This window comes from Choloepus didactylus, chromosome 2 (genome assembly GCF_015220235.1).
Source record: "Choloepus didactylus isolate mChoDid1 chromosome 2, mChoDid1.pri, whole genome shotgun sequence".
Taxonomy (NCBI): Eukaryota; Metazoa; Chordata; class Mammalia; order Pilosa; family Megalonychidae; genus Choloepus; species Choloepus didactylus.
In genome coordinates, this window is record NC_051308.1 from 202,651,540 (window position 1) to 202,663,921 (window position 12,382).

A 12,382-nucleotide genomic window follows, 5' to 3' on the forward strand; every position below is an offset into this window, starting at 1 on the left:
GTGCCACTAGACGGCGATGTTTCCCTAATTTACCCAAAGCTGGAAAACAGGTGAATTCAGCTGCCTAGCAGGTTCCTTCAGAACCAAGATCAGAACTTTGGGCTTTAGCTGACACTTCCCACCCCCACCAACCCAGGTCTCAATTCCCTCTCCCCATGAAGGCAGTTCACACTCAGCAGTCCTAGGTCTGACATCCCTGAGGGAAACAGCTTCCAACAGAAAATAAAAGCAAGCAGTGTGGATCCTCCAACAATTTTAATAACTCCCTCTTCCTGGGTGTGGTAGGATTTTGTGGCCAGTGAGCTGGATGGGAAGTCAGGAAGCTGCATCCTCAGTATGGGTCATTAAAGGGATACAGAGGGTGCCCCGCATCTCTTGGGACCCGCTTCCCATTCACCTGCAAAGAGAGACAGATAACTCCATTAGCAATATGCAGGGCACTTTCCCAAAGCTTCCTGAACAACCTCACAGCACCATGCCTGCCAAATGGCAATGAACAGGGGCCCCACCACACTATCAACAGCATTCCAGCACCAAATCCATAGCCTCATACATAGCTGACCCTGTTCCTAAGAGTTTCCAGTCTCAGCTGGGATCAAGTGCTAGGGAGCTAATTATTTTCCTGCATGCAGCAGGCTTCAAACCTCCACCCCCCACCTCCAAACCCCGTTCCCCCCAACAAGGTGAAGAAAGCTCTCTGGGCTCCACCTACTGATATCAGAACCTACTATGCATCAGGAACTCAGTTCTTTTTACAGATAGGAAGCTGATATTTGGAGAAGTTGAAGAACTTGTTCCAGATTACAAGGTATCAAGGAACAGGACTGGGACCCACAGGTTATGTGCCTAATTCCTGAGCATACTACTTCCCTAAGCTCAATGAAGAGAAAAGAGACCAGTGTCCTAGAGAGCACATACCCACCCCTGTCCACCATCCTTCCCCTCCCCTGATCAGCAAGCCTAAGACCAGACTTGGGCCAGAATCCCAGCCCAATTTTACATTCCCTAAGTCAGGGCTGGAGTAGGGGGCTGGTGATCAGTCCTCACCGTAATCATGGGCACAATGTATCGCCAATTTTTGTTCAGGGAATCCAGCTGCTTCGTCTCTTCTGGGGTGAAGGTGAAGTCAAATACCTGAGGGAAGAGGGTGGGGATTAGGAAAACCAGCCTTGGGAGTGGAAGCCAAGGTTCCAGAAAACTGCCTTCTTAGCCAGGCAGACTTGGGGCTAGACTGTGTCCCAGTGGGCTAAAGAAGACAGGACCCACTACCCAAGTACCTGGATGTTCTGAAGGATACGGGAAGGAGTGACACTCTTGGGGATGCAGATCACTTTCCGTTGGACCTGCCACCTAAAGTGGGGGATTGAGATAGAAGAGAAAGAGGAGTCAGTGCTTGTTTAAGCATTGTTTCATCCTCCATACAGCCTTCCCTAAGCTTCTGCAGCCCCTGAGCCCTACTGGAATGGGGAACATTCCTCAGAGTAGCCTCCCCCCAGATCACGTGGCAAGCTCCTCAGCCTCACCCAGGCACTCAGAGAAGGAACCCCTCCTTGCCTCCAAACCTCTCCCCAACCTCACCCCCTTTCTCTAAAACCTCTCACACCTGAGCAAGACCTGAGCTGGAGACCGGCCATATTTTTCAGCTAGTGTCAGAACCACTGGCTCCTCAAGCAGGACAGGCTCATCAGGATGGCGCCAAGCACGATCAGAGGAGCCCAGAGGGCTATAAGCAGTCACCTCCAGGCCGCGTCCTTGGCAATGGGCAATCAGCTCATTCTGAGCCAGGTATGGGTGGCACTCAACCTGGGCCAGGGAACAACCCATCATCATGGGGAGCCCCACCCAACTGTGCCTGGCCCCACCCAGACATGCATGTCCTGACCAACCCTGCATTGCTGACTCCGTTTTCCTCCTCCCTCCCTGCCCACTTTTCTCAGTTTTCCATTAGCAATTTCATTCTCTCCCAGGGCTTCAATGCCCAGCTTTATGCAAAGGACTTCCGCACCACTTCTGACAACTTGCTATCTCCATTAAGCAGACCCATCTGTAGCCACTCTTGCTCTTGTGCACATACACCCCAAACCAGCTGGTTTGCTTGCTATGCTCACCTGAAGGACAGCTGGGCGCACAGAGGCCACACTGAGGATATCATCGATCTGCCGGCTGCTAAAGTTGGAAAGGCCCAGTGCACGCACCAGTCCCTTGGCCACCAGTGCCTCCAGAGCCTTCCAGGTCTCCTTGTAGTGGGTGGAGTCATAACGTATAGTTCCATCGGCATTCTTAGGGAAGGGGTTGTCTCCCCGCCTGAGTAAGGGACAACCCCCCAAGTGTGAGCATAAATGCCAGGTTCCTGCCCCACCTGCCCATCCAGGCACTCTATGTCCCATACTCCAGAGGGAAAAGAGCCAAGAATGAGAAAAGGCCATGCTTTTCACCCTTCCAGATCATGACCCAGGTGTTAACTCTACATGGAATGCCCAGAGCCCCTTTTCTTCCTAGACCCAGACTGCATCTTTCTTCTGAGTAGTCTTTTTCAACTCCTTCCTCCTCAGGGAACTGCAGTATGTCCAGCCTTCCTCCAGACGAGGCACATCATCTGCTGAGCTTTATTCGTTACCTCAACCCCAGGGCCTAGCTGAGCAAAAGGGTCAGTACATCGTTTCCTGAATGAATAAAGGGAGCAGAAGGAACGACCTGTGCATACCCTGGAATATACACCACATGGAGTGCCACTCCTTCTTCTGTAGCTTAACTCCTGGATTCTATAGCAGAAAAGGTTCAGAGATTCCATGACAAGCTCCTCAGCTTGCCACATAAATGGGTATTCCTATCCTGCTCTGCCACTGTGTCTTACAGTAAGTTATTAACCCTACCCCAGCTGACCCCCTACTTCCCTGGATGAAGACCCTGGCAATGGCTCACTCGAAAGCATAAGGCCAGTGCATCAGGTACAGATCCAAATATTCCAGCTGGAGGTCAGCCAGTGTCTTCCGGAGGGCAGGCTCTACATCCTCAGGGTGGTGCTTGGTGTTCCACAGCTTGGATGTCACAAACAGCTCCTCCCGAGGCACTGCCTGGTGCAGGGGGCAGAGACCATAGTGAGAAGGGCCACAGGCACCAAGTGTCACCCACCCTCCGGGAGAAGAACTAGAAGGAAGCTGATCCCTCCACCAAGGTTCCAGCCCAAGCCCCTGAGCTGTCCCATCCCACCCCTCTCTGTAGCTTGTCCTCACCTTGCCTGGTCCTATGTTCTCCTTCAGCGCCTCCCCAATCTCAGTCTCATTGCCATAGATAGCAGCACAGTCAATGTGACGGTAGCCAACACTCAAGGCATACTTAATAGCTGCTTTTACCTGCCGGGTGAGAGAAGCAGAGGTTTAGTTCTATTGGTCTTGGCCAGAAACTGGCCCCTGAGGGACACTGATAGGGAGGCAGGAACACACCAGGGCCGTCCATGCAGTGGGAGGGAGAAGACATAAGATGGTTCTAGTCTAGGAGATCAGAAACTTTTTCAGAGGCCTCCAACCCTTTTTGTCCCACCCTCACTTCACCAGCCCAAGACCCTTTCCTACACAAGCCATCTCAGCAAAACCCAGAAAAAACTAACAATGTGTTCTCAGCACCCAGCATAAAGAAGGCTTTTTTATTCAGAAAATGGATGGATAAATAGATAAGAGGACAGAACTATAGGTCATGGAAACAGATCCCCAGCCTTGAGGAACTGGTTGAGGAAACATGATATACAGGTGAAAATTTCCTAGGTCAAGGCTCAGGGCCAGCAGAAGAGATGAGAGGGGAAAAAAATTAAGGAAGGCAGAGAAGTGAGACAGAAGCCGGGCCCAGTGACCCCTGATGAGAGAGAAGAAAGCAGACACCAAGTAGGAGGATGTGTCAGTCAATTTGCTAAAAACCAGACTGGAAACACGACATGAGAAGCAGGACTGAGGGTGCCAGGCCCTGGCAACAATGTAACCAAAGCTTTTGCCATGAGTACCTGGCTTGACATTCAAGATCCCCATCTACATGCAGCTCTTACTATTCAGACATGCTCCCATACCCCTGACCCTACCCCTGATGTTCCATGCCCCTGCCTGGCCCTGGCTCTGGCTTCCACCCTCTGCCTTGACTTAGCTCCTGGACTTGTCCTCAGACTGTGTCAAGTGCCTGCCTGGAGCACCAGGACCCCAGCTCTAGGGCTCTAGGCAGTTGTAGGAAGGAAAGCCAAGGGAAAAAGGCAGATGTCATCCAACCACACCACAAATACCAGCCTAAATCCCAGAAAGAAGAGACTGTGCTCCTTCTGGAGTCCGTCCCAAACTTAATCCCAAAACTTCACTTAACTCTGACTCAGATTTCAAGAAAAAGGTCCTGGGGAGATGCCCCACCCCAGGAGGGAGCCAAGTGCCATAACTATATCAACCCTAGGAAAACAAGTCTCCATTCCCAGGCTCCCCTAGGCTAGGAGGGTCTACACCAGTGATTAATAGAATACAGCTGCCTATTATTATTATTATTTACAGACCATAAGCTAAGAATGTTTTTTTTATATTTTTAAATTGTTACTTATTAAAAGATTATATTAGTATCTGTATAATGGCCTTCATTTTGCCTGTTTTTGGCAGAGCCTAAAATATTAACCATCTGGTTCTTTTAAGAAAGTTTGCTGACCCTTGATCTACCTTGTTAAACTAGCTATTCTTCAAACATGATAGCTTGCCAAACTGTGGACTGAGGATTAGGGAGAGGCCCAGCCCCCAAGGATCCCTGTTTGGGAAAGGAGTCATGATCAGAGCAGAGGGTAACAAGTGCCATGACAGGGGTCAACACAAGGCCAGGCACAGAGGGCCCATATCTGCCACAGCACTCCATGCAGCTACAGTTAGAGAAAGGTTTCCTTCCTATGCCCTTGGCCCTGCTGGGCCCCTCAGGCTGCCCTCAGAATCAGCTGGGGAAGGTGAGGCAGCTGTGGGAGCCAGGGGCTCACTTCCGGTCCTTTCTTTTCTTACCTCTTCCCACAGCCCTCTAGGCTCAGCCCCACCTGAAGTGAAGCACAGGGTGGGGCTGCTAGGAGAAAGGTGGGGCCCTTCTCCCAAACCCTGCCTTTTCCCTAGCAGAGACTCAAGAAGTACCTCTTTCATACCCCCATCCCTCACCTGGCCAGGCTCACTCTTCCAGGTGCCCAGTCCAATCAGGGGCATCTTCTGCCCAGTGTGCAGGAGGACACAGGAGGCCGCCATTGCTCCCTGAAACGCAGAGGAGAAGAGAATGGTGTGAAGGTCAGGGTTGCTTGGGCCTTAGCCACCCACTGGTTAAGACCCCTCCAAAACATGGGCCAGGGTCAGAAGGGGAAAAGGGGAGCAGAAGTGGTGGGAGAAGCAACATATGGTTGTGTGTATGTGTCTGCAAGCAGATGCAACTGAGATGGGGTGCACGGAACAAACCAAAGCCAGCAGCAGCTCCTGGACAAACACTAACCAGACCAGCCTGGCTGATCTTCCTTTTATCAGTTAAAGATCTGTGTTAAGAAGCTCCAGTACCTAAAAACAAAGGTGAGATGGCTTAACCAAATAAGGCCTTATTATTAACCCAGGCTTAACAAAATAAGGTCTCATACCAGTCTAAGATAGGCAAGGCCATTAATGAGACAAAGAGAGACCAGGAAATGGGATAGGTTCAGGAAAGGGGCACTTCTTTGAGGATGAAATGAGCATTCCCAGGAGACTGTGAGAACAGAGTTCCTGAGCCCACTACAGAGGTCTGGTCACCTATGATAGCAGGCATGAGTGGGTTCCTACAAGGGAAGTTAGTTTTTTAGATGAGATAACTGAGGCTTGGAGAGGTAAAGTTATTTGCCCCAAATCACTACCCTGTGGCAGAACCAAAGATCCAAGGACGAGCTAATGGAGTGGGGGTAGGAAGAAAGCAGGTAAAGACAGACATATAAAAATACATGTGCTAGGCCTCACGTACACTGTACACTGGGCTACAGAAAAGGACTCATGTACACTGTGCTACAGAAAAGGAAATGAATTGTATAGGGTGAGGATCAGGAGATGTTGACACTGGCTTTTAAAAGTCAGTTGGATTTTCCTAAGAGTCAAGGGAGAAAAGTCTTCCTAGGAAGGGGAAACTAGCACAGGGCTGCAGTGCAGCAGAAAAGAAGTGAATTATAGATACAAGCAAATTTCTAACCAAACAAAGGAGGTGAGTGACTGGAGCATGCACCTTAAGGGATCTCTGAAAGTCAGAAATCCCCAAATGGTCCAAGAATACTCATTCATTCAGCAAATGGCCTTGTGCTAGACTCTAAAGACATACTCAAATAGGCCCCCTGCCCTCCTGGAGATTATGGCCTGGTTGAGGGGAGGGACGGGTTGAAAGGGACAGATGATGTCAGTACAAAATGATAAGAACTATGACCAAACTCTGTACAAGTGCTACACAGGGCTGAAGGAAAAGAGTGATCCAGTTAAGATGGCTTCTGAGTCAAGTTTTAAAGAACGAATGAACAGGAGTTACAAAGTGAAAGGGAAAGGAGAAAGAATGCTCATTCCAAGGGGCAGTAAGGTAGAAATAAGCTTTTCCCTTGACCTCATCAGTACCATAATTCCTATTCTTTCCTCTCTCAGGACTGATTTCATTACCAAAAATAACTTTATAAATACAACTCTTGTTTCCAAGTTCTGAAAGGAAACCAAGAGTATTATGATAGATATATGTTAACACAACAAAACCTTAAAAAAAAAAAAAACAGAGTAAATAATAAGACTAGTTACATGACCAATACACTAAAATTGTCTTTCTTAACACTTCTAATTCAGGAAGAATTTTATAATCTAGTATAATCTGATTATGGAGACCACTCTTTCCTACTAAAAAAAAAAACAAAGAAAAACTAATCAACTGAGCAGCAAATAACACATAATCACTGAGGGCAATACTGTTTGTAACCAAACTTCCCAGGGATCAGGACCACATGCCTGGTCTTCAGAGGAAGAACTAGCATCCCAGTTTCTTGGACTTGATCATCAAAACATGTAAACTATTGACCTCTCCCAGATTTCCCAGCACACAAAGGAGGGCTCTGAAATTACATCTGGGCTGAGAGCTTGAACAAAAACCTGGCTAAGGGGAGAGGGAAGAAGAAACCTGATGCTTGCTTCTCCCTTTTTTTTTTTTTTTCTTTCCTCCCTTTCATTTGCTGGTGAAATTATAAACCAAAAGGGCTGGAGGTTGGGGAGGGGTATCCCACAGGTAAGAAAATCTAATATCTGCAAAGAACAACAGCTCCAAAGAAGAGAATGGAGGGGCCTGCAGACAGAAGACAGGTGTTTTTACCGGGACAGGAAGTCACCTTCCGCCAGCTCTTGACTTCCTCTTCCTTTGTCTGTGGCAGCAGCCTTCCAGCCTAGCTCTGCATTAATATACCCCAGGCCCTAAGCTTGTCAGGAACTGCTTACTGGAGATCTGACAGCTCTCGGAAACCCTGAGATTGTCTTGGAAGAGATCCTGGATATGAAAGGGAGAGTCCTTGGATGTGGGGTGGTGGGGAGAGGATATGATCGTAGTATCAGCACTCAGGTTTTATTATTCCTAATTTAGCTCCTAAGTTCCTTTTCTGGGGCTCAGTCTTCCCTTCAGCGAGAAGGACTCAAAAGATGCTGCCTGGATGCAAGGAACTTGGAGGCACAGAAAAAAGAGGGATATATGTGAGTGTTCTCTGGTCTCTTTTCTGCCTCCCATAAATGTTGGTGTCCCTCAGGGTTCTGTCCTCGATCTTCTTCTCACTCTCTAGTCGAGCTCATGTCTTCAGTTATCACCTCAGCACCGATTCCTCCCACCCCAGTTCTATATACTGAACTCCCTTTAGACATTTCCACCAGTATGTACCATAGGTACATGGGATTCAACATTCCCCAAGCCCCTGTTCTCCAAACACTGGGGTGTTGGCACTCTCTCTAAATAAGGAGGTACAAGGCCCACCTGCTCCAAGCACTGGGGCAGACAACTTACCCCATTACCCACCCTTTCAACACACATGGGTGGGCCCGCTTTCTTGTCCTGATATCTTTTGGTTCCGACCTTGACTTCCATGGTTCTGCCCTTGAAGCCACTCTTCCTTCAATTTGCCCCTTTTCTCTCCTTTTCCATCCAGGCTGGCAGGGGTTCTGCTCATACACATTTTTCAAAACTCTTGTCGGCTTTGTGTGCAGTTCAAGTGGGTCCAAACCATCAGACAATAGAACTTTCCATAGATCCTTCCTGGATTACTGCATCTCCAGTCCTGACTTTTCCATTGAAATGGCTGACTAGATCCATGTTCAGCCACACCCTCTTTAGCTAAACCCTTATTCAGTTAAACTCTCACAAGGAGCACTGTCCTCTGGGGACTCAGTGAGGTCTCTGATAGAACCACTTCTGGCCCTAGTCTCAGAACCTATCTGGATAGGCCCAGAATTTTCCAAACCATCAATTTCTGGTTTCCTTGTGCTTAAGAGTTCAGTTCTCAGCTTATCCCTTCCCTCTCACTTTTTACTGTAACCTACAAGAAGCTAGTCTGCACCTTCTGCACTTAGCTTGGAAATCTCCTCTGCTAAATATCCAAGTTCACTGCTTACAAATTCCGCTTTCAATCTGACGTCAGAACACAATTTTGCCAAGTTCTCTGACACTTTATACAAGGATCAACTTTCTTCAAAATTCTAATAACACATTCACCATTTCCTTCTAAGTCTTCATCAGAAGTACCTTTAACATCTGTATTTCTAACCAAAGTCTCTTCAAAGCAATCTAGGCTTTTTCTATCAAGTGCCCCACAATTCTTCCAGTCTCTATCCATTACACAATTCCAAAGCCATTCCCACAATTTTAGGTATTTGCCATAGTAGCACTCCACTTACCAGAACCAAAAACTGTTTTGGTTTCTTAGCTGCTAAAACAAATACCACGCAATGGGTATTGAAGCCACTCTTCAATACAGGAATTTATTGGCTCATGGTTTCAGAGGCTAGAAGGCATGTGTGCTGGTTTGGAACTGTTATATATCCCAGAAAAGGTCATGTTCTTTTACCCATTCTTGTGGGTGCAAACCTATTGTGGGTGGGATCTTTAGGTTAGGTTGTTTCAATTGGGATGTGACCCACCCAATTCAAGGTGGGTCTTAATCCTTTATGAGAAGATAAAAGGCAGAAAGAGAGAGAGAGAGAGCAGAGAAAGAGAAATGCCCTCGAAACACAAGGAGAGAACCCACAGATGCTCAGAGATAAAGCCAATGGAACCAGAAGCTGAGAGCAGTGAAACCTGGGAATGAAGGACCAGCAGATGCCCACCATGTGCCTTGCTTTCTGACAGAGGAACCCTGGATGCCAGCAGCCTTTCCTCAGAGAAGGTATCCTCTTGTTGATGTCTTAATCTGGACATTTTCATGGCTTTACAATTGTAACTTGTAACTTAATAAATCCCCCTTGTTAAAAGTCAACCCATTTCTGGTATATTGCTTGCCAGCACTTTAGCAAACCAAAACAGCATGCTTCCTCCTGGGGTTGGTATCTTCTGGCTGGGCAATCTTTGGGGTTCCTTGGCTTTTCTGTCACATGGCAATGCACATGGAGATGCCTTCTCCTTTCTCTCCAGGTTTCGTTGACATTGGGCTTCTGGCTGCTCCATGGGGCTTTTAAAAAAACCATCTAAAGAAAGTATTTACAGCTCCTTTGAGGCATTTCTGAGTATTACATGATTATGGTTTGACAAATGATGGGGGAGAGGACTGTATCTTCTCCTGTATTTCTAAAGAAGCCAGCTTGGGAAACTACCGTAAATATGTAATTGTGGCCCAGAGTTGGTCTGCTTTAGCTGAGTAAAAAATCCTGTTAACATTTGTAAATATAAAAAGAAATACTGTTTGTCTAAACAGTTATGTAAGACAAGCTTTTAATAATACTTCATATATTTGATACATGTGTCAAGAAGTATTTAAAAATATATACTTCCTATACATGCTATGTAACATGAATGAACCCTGAAATCATTATGTTGAGTTAAATAAGCCAAACACAAAAGGACAAATATTGCATGATTCTACTTATATGAAACACCTAGAATAAGCAAATTCATACAAATAGAAAGTAGATTGGAGGTTACTAGGGGCTGGGGGAGAGGAGGATTGGGGAGTTAGTGCTTAGTAGGTGCAGAGTTTGTTTGGGGGTGATGAAAGGGTTTTGGTGATGGGTGGTGGTAATGGTAGTACAACACTATGAATGTAATTAATACCACTGAGTTGTACACTTAAAAATAGTTCTAATGGGAAATTCTGTGTGTGTGTGTGCATATATATATCCGCAATAAAAATTATATATATATATAATAAATATTTCTAAATCTTTCTTTCTCCAATCCATCTGTATCTGTTTCCACTGCCACTGTCCTAGCTCTGACCACCATTATCCATTACCCGGACCATGGCAACAGCCTGTTTAATTCTCTGTTTCCAATCTGGGTCCTTCCCCCACAATCCATTCACCACATCTGATCATGTGACTCCCAGGCTCAAACTCCTCCAACAGCTCTCCCCTACCCTCAGGACAAAGTTCAGACTCTTTGGTAAGACCCTTCATAACCTGGCCCCTGCCCTCCTCATTTCTCCACCTCCTTACTTCACACTCCATGTTCTAGACCCTACAGAACCAGCCACCACTTGACTCCATGCATCCACTCACTTTTCTTTCTCAAGCTTCACCTTTGCCTGGCTAACTGCTGCTCATGCTTCAACTAACACTTTAAATTTCTGGCTCCTCCCATGTACTAATATCTTGTGCACTGCTGCATTTTTCTGTTTACATAACAGTTTTCTCAACAAACCCAGGAACTCCTTGAGGTCAGGGTCTGTCATCTGTCTGAACCTCTCATTCCTAGGGTGCCTGCCCCATTCATATCTACGCACTACACATACACATACACACACACACAATCAAATGGGGGAGATCCTGGCACTTGGAGTTTGGCCAACTGGAGGGGCATTTGAGGAAGTCACTGCCTTCATCAACATCTTCCTTTTTCTTGGGAAATCTGGAAAGAATCATCTCTGGAGAATCTCAAAGCACCCCACCATATTTGACAAAAAAATTCCAAGGATCCCAGACAGTATCATTCTGAGATTGCTCCTGTATTACAATTAAGAAACTGAAATCTTGGAAAAACTAAGGCGCCTCATCAGAACTATCAAAACTCTTCTAAGGGAGGTCCTCCAGCCCTGAATAAAGACAGGCTAAAAGGGAGAGTTCACAGCAGCCCCAACCAGTGAAGGTTCAGATTCGGAGTCTCACTGTTTAACGTAGCTCTGCGGGAATAGGTAGGAAAACGGAAAGCCATGCCCTAGCGTTTCCCAAATCCAAGGCAGGTGCCTAAACGAGAGAATTCTCGCCCTTCCGCCACTTCGGACAGGCATCCCTGCAGCCCCAAAAGAAAGCCGGAGCTCCTGGAAAAATCTCATAAATGAGCAAACAAAATAAAGGCAGCTAAAAATTATTGAGCGTCTATTATGTGCCAGGAGCTTTAAAGGCTTTATCTCATTTAATTCATGCTACAGCTCTGATGCAGGAACTCATATTAGCACTGAGGAAACAGGCCCAGAGAAGCTGAGAATTTATCCAAGATCACACAGCCAGTAAGTGGAGGCGCTCAAATCCGAAACTACTTCAGGCCGCTCTTCGCTCTATCTGGGGGGCGGGCACTTCTATAGCGAAGGACGAGGCCATCTCCTCGGGGAGAAAGATGAAGCAGCAGCAGGAGAAACTCACCTCTGCAGAAGCACAGAGTACACAGGGTAGTGTGTCCTCTGTTCAGTTCCGAGTCCTGCTCGGGACCCAATAGGCCTCCGGTTCCGGAGCGGCAAGTCACAAGGGAACTCAGCCTGATGCAGGGGGCAGGGACTCTGCTTAAGTGTCGCGGTGCTGAAGAAGCTCCTCCCGGAGGCAGGGGCGGGGGCCCGGGATCCAGCATCACTCGCCGAGGTTCGGACCCCGTCCCCGCCCCGGGGGAGGAGCTGGGAAGATGGCAGCCACGTCCGGAGGACTGTATCACCTCCGCCCAGGCCGCTGGACGACGGATTGTCGGAGGTCTGACGCTCACGCCGCGGCGCTAGGTAGAGTGCAGCGCACGCAGCCGGCCACGTAGGTGGTCCTGGGGGCGGGCCGGGCCGCACCTCTTGCTGGCCCACGCTGCACCGCGCGCCGCGGAGGTGCCGCTCTAGCCCGCGCTAGTCGTTTGAGGAAGTAGCAGCCTAAATGCCACGTTGTGGTTTCCTTGGCTGCCTGCCCTCCCTCTGTATCGGCAATACGTAGTTTTCGCGCCATTTTCTCCCTTACGGTCGGGTTAGCTGGATTCC

The 12,382-nt window shown here is 47.8% G+C and overlaps 1 protein-coding gene across 1 annotated transcript; it reads right to left on the bottom strand.

Annotated features, from left to right (window-relative positions):
- Nucleotides 1–236: 236 nt before the first annotated feature.
- Nucleotides 237–12,138, bottom strand: AKR1A1 (aldo-keto reductase family 1 member A1). Its single transcript, XM_037827360.1, has 9 exons — nucleotides 11,796–12,138; nucleotides 5,154–5,243; nucleotides 3,234–3,353; nucleotides 2,923–3,074; nucleotides 2,109–2,304; nucleotides 1,604–1,803; nucleotides 1,278–1,350; nucleotides 1,048–1,134; nucleotides 237–397 (listed from the first exon to the last, which is right to left on the bottom strand). The coding sequence occupies exons 2-9, from the start codon at nucleotides 5,235–5,237 to the stop codon at nucleotides 332–334; spliced, it is 978 nt and encodes a 325-aa protein (XP_037683288.1). The 5' UTR covers nucleotides 5,238–5,243; nucleotides 11,796–12,138; the 3' UTR covers nucleotides 237–331.
- Between the last annotated feature and the right edge of the window lie 244 nt (nucleotides 12,139–12,382).